This window comes from Trachurus trachurus, assembly GCF_905171665.1.
Source record: "Trachurus trachurus genome assembly, chromosome: 13".
NCBI lineage: Eukaryota > Metazoa > Chordata > Actinopteri > Carangiformes > Carangidae > Trachurus > Trachurus trachurus.
In genome coordinates, this window is record NC_139892.1 from 32,815,079 (window position 1) to 32,837,057 (window position 21,979).

Consider the following 21,979-nt stretch of genomic DNA (forward strand, 5'->3'; position numbering starts at 1 on the left):
GAAGTCTGTAGCTATTTTTGAACACCAAGTAGCCTAGTACATGTTCCATTTTCCCTTCTAAGACACCTTTCATTTTACAGTTACACGGCCGAAGATGCATGACTAAGCACAGGGTTTCATGCCGTTACATCAGCCCTGTCACAGAAAGAAGCTTACAATATTTATCAGTGGCACATGGAAGTCTCCCCATGGAGCCGTTCTAAGATCCACCACTCACCATGAGGTATAGTGGTTCACAGCGCGGACGACACCACACCAGAACTTTTCTCACCAGTTAAGTGAAAATGTTCTCCACCACTACTGAGCAGCATAGCTCCTGTCATCCAAGTCCATACGACACCTGTTAGTTATCTGTCGATGCTAAGAAATACTGGAACTACTTCAGTGAAAAACGATCACTATCCTGGGTGTTGGGTTTTATCATGGGGGAATTACAAAGTTAATTGTAAATCTTAATATCAATTTATAGGATCATAAGAAATAATACCTCAAGAAACATTTAGTGTAGGCCTATGTGAATAAATATTGATTATGGCTGGATTAGTCTATGAGGCAAAAAAATCATTGTTGAGCCTGTAGCTGAAATGCCAACTAATCTAGAGGTTAAATGATTTTTTATATAATATTTTTTTTTTATATATATAATTATAGGTGTTTTTTTTTTTGTAAGCAAAAATGCCTCAAAATAATCTGGAATCAGCCTCACAAATGTGAATATTCACTCGTTTCCCCAGTTTTCTGTTATGGAAAACTCAACATCTTTGAGTAGTTTTTTATTTTTACATTTCTGCCATTTTAAATAATTAACAATGCTACCAAACAGCAATCAGATTATGTAGGACATAAATGATAGAGAGTGAACCTGACATGGAGGCCCTGAGCAAGTTGACCTTTTCCTCATAGGTCTAAATTACCCATCCTTGATAGCCTACTGACATCATATTTATCTGAATAGAAGACTGTATTTTAGTGACATTTCATCATGGATTAGATTCATTCTTGACAGCATCAATTTACATATTCCTGTCTTCCTTTCGTTGTAATTTCATCCAGCATACAAAGAAATGATTGATGTCAGGACATATGTGATTCTTAATGACCATCTGCTCTGCCTTTTAAGATGATGTTAAAAGAATGAATAAATGAATACGTATATGGTGGGAAATAAATAAATAAATAAATCAGCCACCCAACATTTTGCGTCACTCCAATGACGCTACAACTGACCTCTCGCGAGACTACGCGCAGTTTCCCAGCCAGCAGTGTGGTGGTGTGGCGTGTGCGCGATAGAGACAAGGAAAGATGGCGACGCAGGAGACCGAAGCGACTAAAGAACCCGTGAGCAACGGCGAGGTAAAAATGAATGACACTCCTCTCACCACATTTACTTTTCACGCCCGGGTCTACGGGGCAGTTTGGTCCGTTTGACCGTTGAGTCCGGGGGCCGTTGACGTTTAAACGTTGTTACCGTTCGTTAACGTTACATGAGCTCCAGTGACGTTGTCCCTGCCGGTTGGTTTTTAAAACGTCGAGCCGAGAAACCCCGGCCGTTACCGGGCTGAATGTGCGGAGACGGAGCGGTGTTACCGAGGAAATGTAACTGGAAGACGCTCGGTGACGTTAAAGTGGCGAGACCGGTGGGTGACTCCAGGTGTGTCGGTGTGAGCCAGCTGACTGCTGCGGGGTGTCAGTGAGACACCACAAGGCCTGAGCACCGCACCGCAGCTTGGCTCCATTGACCGGGCCGGTCCCCGGCAGCCCGCAGCCCCGCACACACCTCGCCTGTCGCCTCCGCCGTGAAGTCGCTGCTCACCGGCCTTTTATTTACAGTCGTGCCGGGGAAAACGTTTAGCTCAACGTACACTTCATTTTGTAAATCCCACAGAAGAGGGGTTTATCTGGCAGCTTATTTAGTTAACATTGACAAGTAGGCAGGTGTAGATGTCGTCAACTTAACGCCAACCCTGGGAAATCCTCTTAAATTGTACCCTTAAATTGTTTATATCATTAGTTGTTGGAGATCACTAGGTCATTAACCAGCGATGCAGTAGTTACTTGTACCGGCGTGACAAATGCCTATCACACGTTAACAGAGGTCACAGTGAATCATCACTCAGTGAAGGCAAACCACTCATCTTCCTCATGCTTTTTTTTTTTTTTTTTTAGAGAAAGCAGGCAGGTTTCAAAGCAAAGGAGTAAGTATTTGGTAGTTTCAGTTCGTAAAAACATAGTCATTTATGTCATTTGACGACTTATTGATCTCCTAATCGTTAAAAATGAGATACAACTCATGTTTAGGCTTCCTTTGAATTTCCATTATATACTGTCATTACATTAAAGTCAAAAGTGTAAGCACAAATGGACTGATTAGCTCCAGCAGCACACACACACACACACACACACACACACACACACACACACACACACACACACACATTTCTCATTTCTCTGCTGCCTCTTCGTTATTTACAGTTCTTCCAGAGAGAAAACTTAGCTCAACCTACATTTGGTAAACGCAATCAACAAAGGGGTTGGAACTTAGATGCTGCATGTGTCATAAACGTCAAAATTTGTCAATCGCTGAAAAATCCTCTCTTTAACTGTTTGCACTGTCAGTTGTAGGAGGTTATCTTGGCGGTAATGAGCAATCTGGAAAATGTATTTTCTGGAGTGACAAATGACCTGTCAGAAGTTAAGAGAGGTCAAGTGAATCATCACTTCTTAAAGGCAAACCACTTGTCTCCCTTGCTCTCAACTTACAGTCTGTCTTTGGTTAAATAAATAAATAAAAAATCTACTGATACAAAACCCGTAGCAATAAGGCAAATATTTTGGATCTTTATAAAACAAGTGTCATTTAATTTGACCAATCACTGGTCACTGTATTGTTTCAGGGTCATGTGTAACTGCAATTTTAGTTTCTTTAGTTTCTTAATCGACACCATTTGTGGCTCCAGTTATGCCTCATGGAATTAAGATAGTGTATTTTAAAATGTTCAAACTGGATTATCATTCAGTTAAATGTTGGTAAACATTTTAGATTAGCACATTACAAGGGATTTATTTCTAGAAAATGTGATGCTTATCTCTGTGATTAAAATGTAGTGGTAATACACAAGTGGCAGAAACTAGGGCAAGGATGCAATGTGTTCTTCTTAGCATCTCTTTTGTAATAAAATAGCTCTGTCAGGATAAATGTGCAGTTAGTTTTAGAGGCAGCCGTTATGTTGTCATTGAGATACATGCCGGTAAATCAAATGAGAGAAATTTCTTATTCTAGTTGAAACACTGAGGGGGCAATAGCAGAGGTGTTTGGCCTGATTTACTGAGCGGTGGTTTAGTACAGGTGTAACTGCACAGCACAACACCAGCTGCTCAAACATTACTCCTCTTAGCCAATCTACACCAGGAATCTACATTTTTCTGTGAACCATTGTCTTTGGTGAACTTTTTGCACTCTCCTTCCAAACACACAGTGGCAATCCAGTGTCAAGTGTTTACTCTGAACCTTGAATAGGTGGTTAATTGTTAATCCTTGTTCAGTCTGTAAATTGTAAATTATTATCCTAAGCTGGAAGAGAGATAACCTGTGTCATTTGCAGAGCGTATTGGTGATCTGTATGTGTGAGTTGGCACATTGATCCCCCCAGGAGACTAATGTCTCTGATAATACAATTGCTTCTATTTTAACGCAACAGGACATGGCAGCAAGGATGGAAAAACCCCATTTCAAGCCACTTCATGGCCTTGAAGTGTAACGTTTGTGCCGGTGTGGGGATAGTAGCTTAACCTTTACATTTTCAGTGTTCACTCCTCTCCAGGCCGTCTTGGCACCCTTATAAAAGAAAACAACCCTTCAAACAGAAAACATTTTTTTGTTGTTTGTTTCTTGAGGCCAACCACTGGTTTCCCTTGTGTTGGTGACAACGGGGGAGATTAGATGTTTAGATAGTCAATGAGTCTCATGACTTGGCATGTGCTTGTCCATTGTGTCACTTGAATAGAATGTGGCCTTGCTGGTGGGGTTGGAGCGGGTGGGGGTGTTGCATGGACAAGCTTAAGGTTATTTAATGGGTAAAATTACATTAAAGAACAAACAGATTTTTACTGATCCTCAGTATGCAAATGTGCATGCCGATACTCGCATGAATTTCACCATGGGAGTTATTTAAACGATGTCAGAACTTCAAAGGCGTAGTTGTAATACCAGTTTTACCAGATTAATTACCTAGTAATTGCTTTAATTTGTAATTATTTCCATCTTCTAATCTACTGGACATTTTTCCAGTTAAGTAAGAGATGTTTGTTCATAATATGTTTCCACAGAGCCAATAGTTTCTTGTAGCGGGCCAGAGTAATGAAAACCTGATTAATATTTTTTATTAACAAATCCTCCTATTCAAGATGCTGGGAGGAGGGTATTTAGCATTTTTGTTAAATATTTGACTTGACTAAAATTTGACTTGAGTAGAAGAGGAACTATGCAAGTCTGGTCGCTTTTCTGCTGTGTTGCTAACCCTCCTCTCAGCCAAGTGCGTTTGTTTACAATGAAGCCGGCGAAAAATCAACACATGGAGCTGTGAATGACTTATAACACACAATGTTACGGTGCGTCTATCTGTGTAGTCTTTACTGTCATAAACAAAAGTTGTGTCGCGGTGCGCAGAGACGAGAGCTGGAACACGGGGGCGTGGCCAAGTGCTACAAGGTTGGTTTTCAGCCATGAGACGCCAGGTGGAAAGCAGAGAGACATTCTCACTGGTAACAAGTCACAAGTCATGTAGTTAACTATCACAACTACTCCAGATCTTTTGAGGTAAAAATGTAGCATAGCCACGGGAAAAATTCTGCTTAGTTCCTCTTTTAAGTTAGATTTCGTTATTGTCATGATCAATCAATAAATAATTAATTTGGTCAATAAGACTACTGGAATAGGACAAAAAACTGCCAACATTGACACTGTCCTAATTTGTCCCAACTGTCTAAAAGACCCCCGAAAATACTGGAATAACAAAGGTCATCTGGCAGTCAATCATGTGTCGGCGTGTGTATTCTTGGTTGTAGGTGAGCAGCAATGGCACCGTTGCACCAACAGACGGCCAGACCGTGCAGACGGCTGAAAATGCTCAGGACCCTCAGCAGCAGCAGCAGCAGCAGCCGGCCCCTAATGCATGGCAGGTCATTAAAGGAGTCCTCTTCAGGTAGGTTTTGTCTTTGTCTTTTAATCTGGAGGAAGGCTCACTCTGAAAACCAGAGCGCTCGCCACTAATAAAAGCCAAGGAAATACATCATGGTGGGGTGTCAATTAGGGCTGGGTATCACTAGGTACCCCACGATACGATACTATCACGATATTTTACCCACGATAACGATAATATCACGGTACAGCGATTCTGCGATTATCGATATATTGCAAGAAATTTCATCCACGATACATCACGATATCTGTGTCACTTAAAATCCGAGTTGTATGTACATCAGACGATAGTGATAATTTATGGGACAAACTGAGTCAAAACAATGTAATTCAAATTATCCATGCCATTTTATACAAGTGCAAGTTACAACAACATATTTCAATTGGATTTAGGTCTGAAACATGATTTATTAATTGAAAAAAAAATTGAAAAAAAATTTTTTTTTTGAATTTTTTTTTTTTTTTTGGAAAAAAAAAAATCGATATTTAAATATTGAATATCGATATCGTATCGCGGCAGAAAGTATCGCGATATATTGCCATATCGATATTTTGGCCCACCCCTAGTGTCAATTGTTATAAAAGTGGCAAGTAAACAGCAAATCATGGGCCAATCCACACTTAAGCTGAAGTTTAGTTCTTCCTAACAAATTTCCCTTGGTTGCATATCTCTATGCAGAATTTACAGCCTGTGTTTCCTTTCACTTCCAGTGTACCCATATTTGTCCTTTTGAGAAACCAGTTCCTTTGTTTATGTCTGTGCAGACTGCAGCATAAAGAAGTGAAGTTCGGTCAGACAGTCAGTTCATTTATACTAATAAACCTGGTGAAAAATCTTTGTACTAAGTGTTCCCCGACTCTCCCATGTGATGTCAGTAGTTTTCAGGGCATTTTAACTGTCAATGCGGATGTTTCTCAGATTCAGGAGTTACTCATCTCAAAGTGATCCTTTTCAACCAATTGTGCATACTTGCAAAAAACACACATGGGGTAGCTGGACAGTGTGACTGGTTTTTATTAATAATCCAATTAATTTGTTGAGTATTTCCAGACTACAACCACTGCTGCTGTGGCAGATTCAGCAGCAAGAGAGGCTGAGGAAGGGATAGCTGTAGCTAATGAAATAGAGAGAGATGTGGGAGAGAACAGCAGCCAACGTGCTGCTGTGGGAGAGCCAGCTAGGGCAGAAGCAACAGATGTGATTGAGAGAGCTGTAGTTACAGCATTGCACAAGAAAACAAAGATAGGGCAGAAACAGGCATGTTTTGCCAGTTCTGTGTTCCTCTTTTGTCTTTTGACATGTGACTGACATACGATGCAGAAAGCATCAGTTTAAAAGAATGTAAAGCAGTTTAACTGGAAACGGTTTTATCAGATTTGTCTCCTTTTAGGTCCCCTCTCCTGTCACAGCTCTGAGTTTCTCAGTATAGGAGATCAAGACCAAATTATTGGTCTGACTTGGTCCATTATTTGACATCACCCCAGTGTGCTCTCTTTTTTTGTATATTTTTTCTTTTATTGAATAACAGAATATACAATTCCCTTTTTACTCACTCCTCGTTCCCTCTGGCTGTCGTTTCTCCAATGTCTCCAGAATCTTCATAATCTGGGCGATCAGTAGCTGGTTCCGTCGAGGGCCGTCCACACCTGACCCCAACACGCCAGCTGGGGCCCCTCGGGTACCTAGCAGGAACCTCTTCCCCAAGGACACCCTCATGGTAAAGGCACACAGGACTGGACAGGAAACCGGTGGCATCTCTCCCAGTCACATGACTGGTTTGCTTTCCCCTGACTCTGTAATGTCATAAACACCTTTTCATTCTCGCTGCGCCTGCAGGACCTGTACGTGTACCTGTCCCAGGAGGAGGTGTTCTCTGACTTCAACAACACAGAGGACCTGTTCTGGTTCCACAGGGACCTGGTCTATGGAGACTGGAGCACAGGGGAGGACGGAGACGGCTGCTACGAGCACAATATGGAGATGGACATCCCCGAGGTAGGGATGACTGAGGATGGGGGGGAGGGGTGGGGGGCAGTAGATGTATGGTGATGGAGAGAGAGGGGTCTGTTGTTACACAGTAAAACAAGTAGATAATGAAAGAGTATGAATGTGTGAATGAGTCCTGTGAACTTAAATATGTCCTGCTGTGTGGTGTGTTGTTGCAGCATCTCCAGCAGAATGGCTCCCTCTACATCCACGTCTACTTCACTAAAAGTGGATTCCACCCAGACCCAAAACGCAAGGGGCAGTATCGCAGACTGGCAACAGTTCATGCAACACGAAGTAAGCACATGCAGAAGTTCACCCACACTGAAATCAAGTCCAATGTTTTTGTTTGTACAGTGCATGGTGGTAATTTTATTATTATAACACACACATTGTCACCTTTAAACACAAGCTGTTGCAAAAGTAGTAATGTAATTTACCTACTCATTACTAAGTGTGATTTACTGTTTTGCTCCATCAGTGTTGAATAAATTTAAGCGAAGAAAGTTTATGAAGACCAAGAATCTTCTAACGGGAGAGACAGAAGCAGATCCTGAAATGATCAAGGTATGTCTATTTGTTTTTATTCTATTATTTTGTACGGTGTAGGATTACGCTGATAAAGCAGGTGATACAATGTTGGCTGATGAACACCACAACACTGCTGGGCAGATAGTCTACTTGCCAGCCCATAGGGCCCCATTGTGAACCCGGAAATGTTGAGTACCCCAAAGTTTTATGTTAGAAATATATAGTATGGGTCCCCAGTATTCAGAAACTGCCGGATGCTAACTTATATATATATTGGGCAATTAGCATAACATACATAATTAGCATACATTAGCATATTTTGCCTATATGGGCAATATTTCAACAAAATTGACTTGGCTGATCTGGACAATATTGGAGTGGTTTTAGGGGTTATTGATGATGCTGAATCAATTTCTGACATTTTCAAAATTCAAAATGGCTGTCTAAACCGGAAGTGACCAGATTTTAACCGCCAGTGGGCCGATTTTGATGGATTTCAAAATCTGGTCACTTCCGGTTTAGACAGCCATTTTGAATTTTGAAAATGTCAGAAATTGATTCAGCATCATCAATAACCCCTAAAACCACTCCAATATTGCCCAGATCAGCTAATGTATGCTAATTATGTCAATTGTGCTAATTTCCCAATATATATAAGTTAGCATCCGGCAGTTTCTGAATACTGGGGACCCATACTATCTATTTCTAACATAAAACTTTGGGGTACTCAACATTTCCGGGTACTCATTGTTGGCAAGTAGACTAAGATGCAAAACTAGGTTTGAGATAATTGAAAATAGTTAAAAAATAGTCTCCATTACATTTTTTCTCCTCCAAAAAGTATTTGGAAACTGAGATGATAAAATGGGAGCTATCTGTATCGACCACTTTTGTGTAGAAATACCACGGCTCGTTTTTCCATCAAATTCTAAAATACTGATCAATATTTGTATCAGAAATCCTGTTTCATCCAGCCTGTAGTGCTCTGTACTCAGAATACACATGTGGACATATGGAGGACTTGATTCATTGGATTTGACTCTTTCTATGCACAAATCTGAAACTGTCTCATCAAATGTGTTTCTCCTCAGCGGGCAGAGAGTCACGGTCCAGTGGAGATTATCTCCCATTGGCACCCCAACCTCACCATCAACATGGTAGATGACCACACGGCCTGGGTCAAAGGCTCCGTTCCCCCTCCTCTGGACCAGCGTAAGTTCATCTTATTCAGGGTTTTTTTTTTCTCGCAATTGCTGCACTATGCTGTAAATGTTTTTAAAACGTCTGAACTGCTAGAGGAGTCTCAAGTCCCAGATGATCAACCGAATCTTCTTTTAAGTCACGTGTCCAACCATCTGTGACATTCCTGCCCTCTTCTACCACCAGATGTTAAGTTTGATGCAGTAAGTGGGGACTACTACCCCATCGTGTACTTCAACGACTACTGGAACCTTCAGAAGGATTACTACCCCATCAACGACACCCTGACAAAACTCCCACTGCGCCTCACCTACTGCCCGCTGTCCCTGTGGCGCTGGCAGCTGTACGCCGCCCAAAACGCTCGCTCACCATGGAACTTCCTGCCCGAGGACACCTATGAGCAGTCTGACGAAGACCAAGACTCTGTCAAGGTAGGAGGTCCACGGTGTAGAAATGTGTAGTGGATGTGATGGAAGTTGTTGTTGACAGATTTGCTGTCGGAGTTAGAATATTATTGGCCCTTATGTCGATAGAATATGATGACAATGACAACAATAATACCAGAGTAGCCTTGATTGCACATTGTTGTTGTTGGCATTATTTCTAAACCTGCCACAGTTTGATCAGCTGATTGACAGGAAACAACCTGTCAAATTGATTTTTGTTCCTTTCATTGCAAATGTTATAAATATCAAAAATGTTTATGTTTCTAGCTTCTCAAATACATATTGATGCTAGTCTTTCTGTCAAGTACTGAATAACTGATACTGAAGTGAAAATGTTTGGATTTTGTGCTGTTGGTCAAAACAAAACATTTTCAGCATCATCAAAGTTAATCTTTGTATGGAGGGTTAGGGATAAAGATAATCTTGTATTTATAACTTGAGGTGAAACCTTCTTTTTGTAGGTGGCCCTTTTGGAAACCAACCCGTACCTGCTGGGACTCACAATTGTCGTCTCCATTGTGCACAGCATCTTCGAGTTTCTCGCCTTCAAGAACGGTAAGGGTCACAACAGCAGCCTTCCTGTATCCAGGACATTTATTTTTCTTGAAACAAAAGAGCAGTTCATACAGTGTGTGTGTGTGCACCTCCTCCAGCTTCACCTCACCACCATCTTCTCCGCAGATATCCAGTTCTGGAACAGCAGACAGTCTCTGGAGGGTCTGTCGGTGCGCTCCATCATATTTGGAGTGTTTCAGTCTGGGGTGGTGCTGTTGTACATATTGGACAACGAAACCAACTTCGTGGTCCAGGTCAGCGTCTTCATCGGGCTTCTTATTGACCTGTGGAAAATCACCAAGGTCATGGACGTCAAAGTAAGTCAGAACACTTGGTTTTTGTTTTTTGTTATTTAATTAACAGTAATTCTGAAAAAAACTACTGTGTTGGGACTTGCCAACACAGTGCTAACTTATAATATCTGTACTTAACATATCTCCTTCTTGTTATGCTACTTCGTACCACATTTGAGTAACCACCTACTTTGTCTTTCATTAGTTGGACAGAGAGAACAAAATTGCTGGGATATTGCCGAGATTGGTGTTCACAGACAAGTCAACGTACGTGCAGTCTTCAACCAAAATCTACGATGATGTAAGTTCAACTCAGCACTGAGACACTAACTACATTCAGAAGACACAGGATTTAAAATTACATTTAGCATTTTTTTTATAACAGATGACAGAAGAGGAGCATTCACTTCTGTAAATGTCTGAAACCTGAATACATATTTCTCCATAAAGATTAATAAAATACCTCATGTGTTCCTTATAAAAGCAAACCAACAAGTAATATTTGTGTAAGTCAGTTTGTTATTTCTGTTTTGTTTGATCTTTTTTTTAATCTCTTGTCCTGGGAACAGATGGCCTTCAAGTACCTGTCGTGGCTCCTCTACCCACTGTTTGGCTGCTACGCTGTCTACAGTTTACTGTATGTAGAGCACAAGGGCTGGTACTCATGGGTACTCAGCATGCTCTATGGCTTCTTGTTAACCTTTGGTAAGTATATACTACTGCATTTAAATAGGAGAACATTGATAGGTGCTGAAACGTTAAACATGTGGCATATGTCATATTAGCAGGATTTCATGTGTTGTAATTTAAGTTCCCAAAAGATAAAAGCTGCAAGACTCAATTCAATTCCTTTTATTTCGTAAAGAGGGACAATGTACATTGATAAACATTTAAAGATAAAATGTAAAAAAAAAAAAGACAACGTACTACAGCAAATCAATGGAGAACTAGCATTACAGCATAAGTTGCATGGCACATTTTCAATTTTACTTGTACTTTCATTGTTTTTTTCTGTACAGTAAACATTGAGACCAAGCCTGACACAGTTTCAATAGTAAAATAAAAACACAAAGGAAAAAGGAGGAACTCAGGGAAGAGGAAGGGCGTTTTTTCTATCGGAAACAATCTTTATGATTAATGTGTACATTGTAACTGCCCATGGATTAGCCAACATAGTACATGAAAGGATGCAGAGAGCACTGGTAAACATACAGAACTCAAAGGACTCCTGTTTCCTCTAAGTACTGATTAACTATAATGTCTGATCTCAGTTTAACACACAAGACAAACAAGTTGTATAGGAATCCAATGACTGTATATCCCTTTTTAATTTTAATCCCCAAAATACCGTTCAGAGATTGTGAATGCAAACAGTGTTTGTCAGTGATTTACTAAATAAGTCAATTTTGAATATGAAACTGATTTTTGTTAATGTTGATAATCAAATAAGGACGACAATGATTAGATTTTAGATGAAGCAGCACAAAATCACTCATATTTTATTCATAATGAATATACAGTATTGTTTTGGTCTCTATTTTCTTTTTTTTTTTTACAATTTTATTCTTGTGCTGCATTTTGAACTTTATCCTCTGCTGCCATGTTCTGTCCAACAGGTTTTGTCCCAGTTCATGTAAACATATTTTAAAGAACGGATACAGCTGATTATTATTGTAGAGGATGTACCCAAAGCTATTGTTTTCATACTTGCATCATGGTTACGTATCTAATTCCCTGTGGCCCCTGCCAATGTGCCATGTATTAATAGACTTCATAAAGAGTCACTCGGCCGTGTTGCCTGCAGTCTGAGGTGCTGGCTCTGCTGTAAAAGTGTTTTCATGACCTAACCAGCTCCTTCTTTTTTGTTCTTGCTTCAGGTTTCATTACAATGACGCCACAGCTATTCATCAACTACAAAATGAAGTCTGTGGCCCACCTCCCATGGAGGATGCTCACCTACAAGGCTCTCAATACCTTTATTGATGACCTGTTTGCCTTCGTCATCAAGATGCCCATGATGTACAGGATAGGATGCCTAAGAGATGGTATGTCTCCTCTGATCGAGATTTTGATAATGAGTATTTTTCTCCATTAATTTAAGTTTTATCATGTAAATCAACCAGTGGAAATAAAAAGGGTCCACCTCCTACCCACATCCAAGAGGAGCCATTTTGAGTTTGTTGCTCCATGAAGATGAGCTCAGTGGTGCAGTGTTTTGCTGGAGGTGGTTTCAACTCATTGCTCAGCTCAGCATGGTGCCAGCTAAAATAGGCCGGCAGTCGGTCCAGGGAGACTGACTGTTTGTTTAAAGGAAAGGCTGCTCTCCTTTCTCGCCCTGCTGTGTTGACTTGAGCACACTGGCCTCTTTGGGAATGAGGAATCATTGTCACTCATTGCATTGTGTTTGGACCGCTGGACTGTCCAAATCACCATCAGCCTTTGACATGTGTCCAAGTGTCTGTAAGAAAAAAAAAGACTCCTCTAGCTCCACCTAGTGTCAACTCATGAAACCACACTGCTGTTCCTCAGTGGCTAGTATAATTAAAAATAAAGATTTGTTTTAATTTAACCAAGCTAGAGTCAGATATTGATGCACTAAATTCATATATGTGGAGTAATTGGCTTTATCCGCTAGTTTGATCCTCCCCCCATTTTTTATCAGGGCTATATTCTTTTACTCAGAGGTCAGTGATTTGTGCACTGCAGACACTTTTATTTTTATTTATTTATTTAAGGAGGACAATGCACATTAATGGACAATAATACAATGTAAAAGTGCCAGTGTTAGGCTAGTTTCCGACTGTAGTTCTCCTGGCAAGGTGTTAAAAGCCATTAAAATAGACACAAGGACATAACAACAGAATTCATAAAACAGGAAAAACACACATGTATCCAACAGACAAAAAAACTACAGAGAGACAATTAACATGACGCTACTATGACAAAAGAAAAAACAAAAAAAGACTGTTTATGGATGGATAAGATGGATGAAGATGCAACAATGCAAGACCAGGACAGGGTTTCTTGATGGAGTTGTGCTAGGATGGATTGAGAACACAACGAAACCCTGACCAGATCAGCTGCAGAGTTGTTGTTCTATGTTTCACTTTGCTGATTAGCACATTAAACCAGTGTTACCAAGACTTATTACAACACTGCTTTCATAGTTAGCTTCAAGAAAATGGTCAGTATACTTGATAGTTTTAATGACTTTATTATTACTACTTGTAAAACCTATTATTACTTGATGGTTAGGGCTTATTACTGCTACTACTACTACTACTATTACTACTTGTTTCTCATTGGTCTAACGTCTGTTTACGTTCCTGCAGATGTGGTATTCTTCATCTACCTTTACCAGCGCTGGATCTACAGGGTCGATCCCAACAGGGTCAACGAGTTTGGCACCAGTGGAGCTGACCACGACCAGAACGACACAGCCGCCAATGCTGCTCCTGCCGAGGCCGCCGCCATCACAGACAAGCCAGAGGAGAAGAAGAAGAATGATTAAAAAAAAAAAAAAAAAAAAAGAGACTGCGCCCTCATCTGCCTCCCTGGCCCTCGGTGCTGGGGTGAAGAGGACTTGTGGAAGTTAGGCAGGGAGAGGAGTTGTCGTTTAGCTGTCATGGACGCCGCTACAAAAAAATGCAGTTCAACTGTTCCCTCTGATTTCTGTGTGGATCCACAGAGAATCATATTCAGTGTAGACTTGGTAAATTCTTATTTCTGTTTCCCGCCCATCCCGCCCTCTCGTTTTGCGGTTCAAGTGAAGTAAAACAAAACGTGATGTACTGTATTCTGTATGATTTCTCAGAGGGGTAACGGTGTCCTGGAGTAGAGGTTGGGAGGGGAACGGGTCGCAGTTATACTATGTCTTTTTTTTTTTTTTTTACAGGGAAGAAAGAGGCCAAGTGCAACTTTTGTTCTTTGTGTAGATTCCTTGTGAATTTTTCTTTTCATTCCATGTGAGCACTGTGTTTCTGATCGCCTGGAAACTGGAGAGTAGTGCTGGAGGAAACTGGAAAGGTCCTGAGCCACGGTGGAGGATGAAGAAGAGAGGCGGTGACTGGAGATGAGACGGATGACCGTACAGGACACTACCCACAAGACAGTGACTACTACCCTCTATTTTAAACAAATGGTTAATATTCTAAACTTGAACATAAAAAAAATAACAGCCTTGTTGGTATTAATATAAATATATTAATATTGTCAATTACTTAATTTTTGTTTTTCAGTCACTGAAACATTCTTTTGTATGTCCTCAAACTGTACAGAATCTCAGCTTGTCATGTTAATAATACAGATGTCAAAACTGTCTAGCAATACCTAATTTGCAAGTCTAATTTTTACCCCCCCCCCCGAACCCCCCACCTTCCCTTGGCTGTATGTCCAATTGTCATTTTTTTTCACGCTCCAAGCCAAATCACCTTGACAGATATAATGGAGACAGTCATGTGTGTACTGGAAGAGTTACAGTGTCTCTTGTTCTGAGTTTGAGTGCTGTAAATCCTGAAAGAAGGAGGGTTCCATGTTGGTACATATTAAATTTTGAGCATTCATGTTTATAGTAAAATTTAAGTGTGATTTAAAATGTCTATGCAAAGCTTTTTTTTCTTCTTTCTTGTTAAGTTTTATTATTTTTACTTGCTGCACTGGGTTCAAGAACAAAGTTTTTGCATGAAACCTTCAATTTTTTACATTGATTTTGTTTTGTTTTGTGTTGATGTTACAGGAAATATACTTTGTGTGCTTATGGAGCATGCACAGGCCTTTGTACTCTTTCACCCTGAAGGTGTGAGTTTACAGCTGCAACTAATGCATAGTTTATTATTTACTCTGATTAATCGTTTTTGGCTAGGAAATGGCAGAATCATTGTGAAAAATGCTCAATGACAAGTTGCTTGTGTTGTCCAACGTTCCAAAGTTTAAAACTCATAGATTCAGTTTACAAATAAATAAAAATGAGACATACAAAAATACTCTTATTCAATAGACTGAAATGAGTAAATATTTGGTATTCTTGTGTGTTAAAAGAACACAAATGATTAGATGAGCCTCTCGACTGTATGTGTGGAAAGGCAAGATAGTTAAAAGCAAAAGTAATGGTAATTTAATCTGGTGATCAGGTTAGGACTTCAGTGTCAGGCCAAGTCACAAATTTTACTACAGCCTCACACAAGTGATGCATGTTTAGTTTTTTCATTTTTAGCTTATGTGACTCAAACCGTTTTACATGAGAGAAAGACACCCAGAAGAACACAGACACAAAACACCCACAAATAGTTTGGCAATTTTTAGTAGTTTCTTGTGGTCACTCGTTATCTCAGTTAGATCTTGTGGGGGTTTTGTATCTCTTCGTGGTGTCTTGATGCATGTACTATGTGCTCCTTTTCTGTCTGTGTTCATCGTATTTGTATTTGCAGTTGCAGCCTATGTTTCTATCACTGTTATTTGAAAAGCTTTCTAACACAAAATATCCAGTCACCTCTAACAGAGGCTCTGGTCCAGGGGCCATCCTATCTTGTGAATCACATCAGAGTCATATAAGATTTTTACATGACAGTTGCAGTGCATAAATATCTTTCTCACGGTTCAAACTTATCTGCAACACCTCTGCAGTCGATCATTATCTTATAGTTGTTTTCATTGTACCGGCTGAGTCATTGCTTCTTTTAAACGCCCCAGCTTTCGCTTTCCTTTTCCTCTAAATCGTCTCATGTGACCAGCAGGTGTCGCTGCTGCGATCACAACCACTGCAATAAGCCCAGTTTTAAAACTTTTGAGTGCAGTTACTTGTGGACATAACAGAAGTTGACGGCCTCGATTCAAGGCCGCCATTATTATTCATACAAGTACAAACTCCCGCTTCTTCATTTCGTAGCGAAAGTCGTAGTTACACGTCAGCATGATGTAACCAGGAGTAATCCCTGTTTTCTCTATCAGGGACCTGGCTCTGGCACGCCGGCGTTGGGAGGGATGGAGGCTCATTTAAATATAACCTAGAAAAAAGGAAGAAAAAAAGAAAACTTTAACATGCATCAGCAGCAAAGCTGAGTAAAAACAATAGCCACAACGTGCGGTTACATTACTTAATGGAAACATGTCGCCTGTTTCGGTCCCGATGGGTTCTTGCGGTGAAAAAAATATGAATATTCAAATGAGCAGAGTAAATTTTTTCTTAATACGGCCACGCCAGGTTATCTGTTGGCTGGGGGGGGGCTTTCCCGTGCGGGAGGGCGGCGTGACGTGAGGGGGATTTCCACGAAGTGAGAGCCAATCAGAGACGAGGCTGCTGCGGAAGCACAAACGAGTCTAACTACACCTCAGCTCAGACATCATTCAGTGTTGTCAAGTCGCTGTAACGCCATCTGACGGGTCGACAGACACACAAACAGTGGAGAGCCGGTGTTGTTGATCCGAGCCGAGAGACGTGGACCGAGACACCGGGACCAGGACCAGGACTTCTCCCTCCGGGTCTGGACCTAATTCAAGGACACGACGGCAGAGTTGGTGATCCGAGAGCACTCCTCCGCACATGCGATGAAAGACATGGACATGGTCAGCCGTCTACACCATACCCCGGGTAGGTTTTCAGAGTGTTAATGCCTGTTTTTGTGCGTCCATGTGTGTGTTTGAATGTGTGTGTGAGAGTGTCTAAGTGTGAGTGTGTCTGTGTGTGTGTGTGTGAGGGCTGACATCATCCTCAGGCATGTGATTTGTCAGAGCGGAGGAGCCAACACCCATTCCCCGGGACCAGAGCACTCCTCCCCGGCTCCTGTAGCCTACTCCGGCTGTCACTGCTCTGCTTTGTGCAACTTTGTGTTATTATTGTGTTCACTGACAGTTTGTTCTTTTGTTTGTTTGTTTGTCCTACAGACCAAGTGGTGTCAGAGTTGGGTGAGTACGGACTCATTGTTTTTGCTTAATGACATTTGTGTTGTTGTGCCATGCGTGTGTGTGTGTGTGTGATGTAAGGTGACCTGGGATGACCTTGTGCAGAAGGAGAAGTCAACTATTATTAGTATTTCTGCTTCCTTATCTCGTGTTGTGATGCTTGACACAACCTCTGGTTAGGAAGCTGCTAAACTAAACTGATCAACAAGTTAACAAACCAAAAGACAATTCAGTTTAATAGTGCAGCAAGCTGAAACAAACTTATTTTCATCATTTATTACACAATATTTTCTCAGTTAATTGACTATACATTCAATAAACGTCTATAACAAGTCACAAAATAGTCAGAAAGTATAAAAATCCAAATTTTGCACATTTACAATCATGTTTTTATTTGTTATGAATGTAGTGTAACATCTAGCGATTCTCAGTTGCTCTCATGTTACGTATGAGTGAACCCATCCTCAGCCTAGACCTCTCGTTCCTGCTGCAGCTGCCTTCGACATGTTTTTTGACCTGTTTGCTGTACCATGTCCCACACCACGGCTTCAGGAAACAGGAGTTTCTGTTTTGGTTTGAAGGTGTCAGGCACACCTCAACCACAGGGCTAAATCAGAGCACGGGCTAAGTTTGAGTGCATGTAACCATGGTGACGAGACCTGCGGTGCTGTTACTGGTTGACTTTCTTAAACATATCTTAAACTTGTACTAGAGTATCACCATTCTGCTACTTTGTTTGGCTGCATCTTACATTTGTTATTCTTATTCGTATTCATACAATACAATTTTGATTGATAAAATACATCTTGTTAAAGATTAAACAGTGGTTTTCACATATTCTGATGTGATAGTTCACAGAGCAACAATGATTTTTGTGTCAGTTAAGAGTCAGTAAAGAAACTAATTTCATTTAAGAATAGAAATATTATATTCTTTATTCTTCCCTCTCCCTTTGTCATCTCACAACCACTCAGATTTATTTTTTTTCCCTTAGTTTGGGACTCACTGGACTGAACTACTAATGAAACAGACAAAATTATTTAAAAAAAATAAAAGTATACAAACACAGCAGAAGTTAGTGTAAAACGATATCTAATATGAATCCAGAAATACAAAATCCACAAACACTGGGATTTCCTCAGGAAACAGTTTCACCAAGGTGGCAAACACTCACTGAGTTTGTTTATTATATGTCAGCTTCAATATAATATTCTCAGTTTATGTCCAGATAATCTAAAGATCCGTCTCATCACAGAGATAGGTCACCTGCTGTCCTCTCATATCCTAATTTCATTATCATACGTTTTAGGTGGTTGATCTTGGGTTACTTGAAATGTCAAGTAACACAAGTTTATTTTACTTTATCAGCTGCGATGAAATATGAATTTGAATACCACTATTCTCAGACTTTGTGGATCAACAAAGGATCCAGTGCTGATTTTCCAACTATATCTTTCTATCTGTTCATTTATCTTAACAGATCTCATTAATGAATTGATCACAGCGGAGAGTGAGCAGCCGGTTGTCCTGCCCAGACCTCGCCCACCTCCCACCGACCTCCTCTCTGGCCACAGCCAACGCAGCAGGATGCAACGACAGACCTCCCCCCAGTCTTCAGGGCCGGTGCTGGTGGCCAGGGGCACTGCACACGTGGTGAGTGGGTTCAAAAACATCCCTGACTGCGCCCCGAAGACTGTTGTGTTGTGTGTGTGTGTGTGTGTGTTTGTATCAGTGCTGTTACTTGTGTTGTGTCTGGTGTGGTTTCTACCTCAGTGAGCGGTTTCCTGGAAAATGGCAACACACCCAACAAGTCAGACATGAAGCTGTTTCCTTCAGGTGTGGATGCTGCGACTTGGTTGTTACTGATTATTTTAAATGTATCAAATTGTGTCCAAGGTTATTTTAAAAACTTAAAGCAGAAGTAAGCGGAATATTTGTGTTAATATAAGTCTTAAATAGTTATATCTTCCGACAGCAATCACTTATATAGAGTGTTTGGTCCGAAACACGGGTCTGTCAGTCACTCTGCTCTGCTGTAAGCCGAGGAGAAAACTTTCCTTGTATCCTACAACCTTTATCCAATGAGGAGAGAGAACGGCATAAAGGGGCGGTCCTCTCTGTGTGTGCAGCCAAGGGATGCGCATGAATGTGGTGACAGTAGGGGTCAGTAAAATGTTTTTCTAACAGGCTGACAGTGACAATCACGTGAAACTGAGGCGAACTCATTCATGGTTGTCTCTGGTCATACTGATAACTGCCGACCTCCAATGTTGACGCGCGACGTGCGTGCTCGTTACCCAAAGCGGCGCGTATCCGCGTGCATTCGGTGCGACGGCGCCGCCGTTTTTCCCCCCATGCATGTCCGTTGCTGTGTCAGGCAGGTGTTTCCCACGGAGCTCTGCCCCGTTTCAGAGGTGAAGGAGAGACGTCGCCTCCGCGATGTAGGATGTGTTCAATTAAAGTGAAACTAACACATTATAGGCTATATAGCCTACGTATGTCCATTACACACTTTTAGGCCTTAAAATGTCTTAAATTTGTTGAATTATTGTGTTCAAGACTTAAATAATTTTAGACAGCTCTTAAATTTTCTTATGCCCACCATGGGCGAGCATTTCACTCGCGTTTGCCCCTAAAAAAAAAATACAAGTGTGAACCAGGAAAATCACAAAAAAGAAAGAGCACAACCTGCGATTGGTCAAAAACTACAAATCACACAATCCTCTGCCTCAACAATAACAGTAGTTAGTGTAAGTAAGGGAGAGTGGAGCTGTAGGTGAAAAGAGGAAACAACGCCACGTCTGGTCCTGTTCTATGTTGTTCGTTCACACCGTCACCGTTTATTCGTTACGTCCGCGGTGTAAAAGGCCGTAACGCAAAGACGCGATTAGGCGCGAGACGCGATTAGGCGCAAGACGCGGTATACGCGACTTTTTTTTTTTGCGACGCAATACACGCGATTCTTTTATGGCGACGGGACCTTCGCGTCTTCGTCTATTTCATCGTGTTTGGTGGGAAGACCCACAAGGGGCTGAAACAAAACTAAATCTGAAACATGTGATGTGCATTTTTTGGGGGGAAATATGGCTTCTCATATAATAGTCTGTAGACATCATCATCATTCAACTTTTTCACATGGTCTGGTGTTAATAAAGCAAACTAAAAATCGCAAAAAGAAAATCAAGAATCGGTTGAATCGAAAATCGATTTTGAATCGAATCGTGACCCTAAAAGTCGGAATCGAATCGTGAGCCACCCAAAGATTCACATCCCTAGTACAGAGACCTGCCACAGTGTCATGGTGCATTAATATAAACTTCAACCTCAGAGCTGTCTGTCCTCAGACTGTCCTGACTGTCCCTGAACATCACACAGGGATGCAAAACCCGCTTTTTTCATGACCAATTAGGTGACCTGTGTGAATCGTTCAGATCCAAAGAGTTTTTGTTTTGAGGGGGGGGGGGGTCTCAGCTGGGGTCAGTAAAATGTTTTTCTAACAGGCTGACAGTGACAATCACGTGAGGCGAACTCATTCATGGTTTCTGATTATACTAGCCTACCTCCAATGTAGACGCGCGACATGCACGCACGTTACCCAAAGCGGCGACGTCGTTTTTCCCCCCGTGCATGTCCGTGGAGCTGTGATGTCTGTGGAGCTGTGCGCCGCGGACATGCACGGTTCCCTACGTTGCTGTGTCAGGCAGGTGTTTCCACGGAGCTCTGCCCCGTTTCAGAGGTGAAGGAAGCCCTAAAGACGTCGCCTCCGCCATGTAGAATGTGTTCAATTCAAAAAGTGAAACTAACACATTATATAGGCCTATATGTCCATTACACACTGAATGGGATGTTAAATCCCATGTCTTTATTTCTTCAGTTTATTTTAATAGTAATAATTATGACTAACATTCAGTGAAGACCTAAAAATCAGTATCTCCAAAATTGAAATATTGCAATGGTTTTTATTTTTTTAAAGCATTTTTAATATAGAAATGTTGGCCTTCTGAAAACTGTCCATCTATATGCACTCAATACTTGGTTGGGGTTGAATTACTGGAAATTGACAGACAGACAATTCCTCTCTTTTTTGGTCCTGACCCGTTTGCATCCCTGAATCCTATAGACTCAAATCAAAACAACAATCGACAACTTCATTGATGCTGATTGAGTTGCAACCTTAGACTACATAGGTCTCGTCATCTCAGCTATTGAGGGAATCAAATAAATGATCCGTGGCGTGCAGGTCCAAATGTTCACAGATCTGTGCGATGCAGTCAGTTATTTCATCCATACTTGAGATTCCTCTCTGTTTTATTAAGGCGGTTTGTGAATGGTTAAATGCTGGTGGGATAAACCTGCAGTGTTGTACATGTGCAGCCTGCAGATGGGTCTTTTGTTGTCACGCAGAGCAGCAGAGAGGCACCCGGGCAGCTCAGGCTCTTCCCATAAAGCACGTGGTTTACAGAGAGCACAGAGAAGTGTTGTAATCTGATCTGGCTGGAGTGACGCAGCAGCCTGCACGGACAGGTATAAATAACGCTTGGCGGCAAAGAGCAGCTTGAACTCTTTGTCAGCAAATGATCTACACATGTGCAATGATTGCTAAATCTGGGGTTTTCCTTGTTTGCAAGTTGCATTTGATAAGAAGTTATGAGCCTTGCGAGAGGCCGACACACCTCCCCAGCATGCTTCTCTGTGGGTGGAGGCAGAGAGCGAAAAAGAGGGAGGAGGGGCAGTTAGACAACTTGGAAGAACTGTAATCTGAAACCTACTTTCAGTTTGCCTTCCTTTCTGTTTACTAGTCAAACCCACCGGGGGTTAGAAGTTGCACTCTTCGCGCCACACGGCTTCTTCAATTGGTCGATCTGCTTGAGGC

General features: G+C 41.3%; 2 protein-coding genes across 5 annotated transcripts in view; both read left to right on the plus strand.

The window, feature by feature from the left end:
• The first annotated feature begins 1,270 nt into the window (after positions 1-1,270).
• Positions 1,271-15,170, plus strand: clptm1 (CLPTM1 regulator of GABA type A receptor forward trafficking). Its single transcript, XM_083984422.1, has 14 exons — positions 1,271-1,353; positions 5,065-5,201; positions 6,792-6,915; positions 7,035-7,193; positions 7,364-7,481; positions 7,666-7,751; positions 8,807-8,927; positions 9,102-9,346; positions 9,823-9,916; positions 10,043-10,233; positions 10,415-10,510; positions 10,779-10,914; positions 12,087-12,254; positions 13,542-15,170. Exons 1-14 carry the CDS (start codon positions 1,303-1,305, stop codon positions 13,718-13,720), a joined length of 1,905 nt encoding a protein of 634 aa, XP_083840548.1. The 5' UTR covers positions 1,271-1,302; the 3' UTR covers positions 13,721-15,170.
• Positions 15,171-16,575: 1,405 nt separating this feature from the next.
• relb (v-rel avian reticuloendotheliosis viral oncogene homolog B) overlaps positions 16,576-21,979 on the plus strand; it is a 180,923-nt gene continuing 175,519 nt past the window's right edge. For all 4 annotated transcript variants that reach the window (XR_014595884.1, XR_014595885.1, XM_083985428.1 and 1 more), the window contains exons 1-3: positions 16,576-16,795; positions 17,089-17,109; positions 18,587-18,759. Coding sequence is in view for 2 of the 4 variants with exons in the window: in XM_083985428.1 (XP_083841554.1) it covers positions 16,753-16,795; positions 17,089-17,109; positions 18,587-18,759 (237 nt within the window). In the remaining 2 variants the exon portion in view is untranslated. The remainder of the gene's footprint in view (positions 16,796-17,088; positions 17,110-18,586; positions 18,760-21,979) is intronic.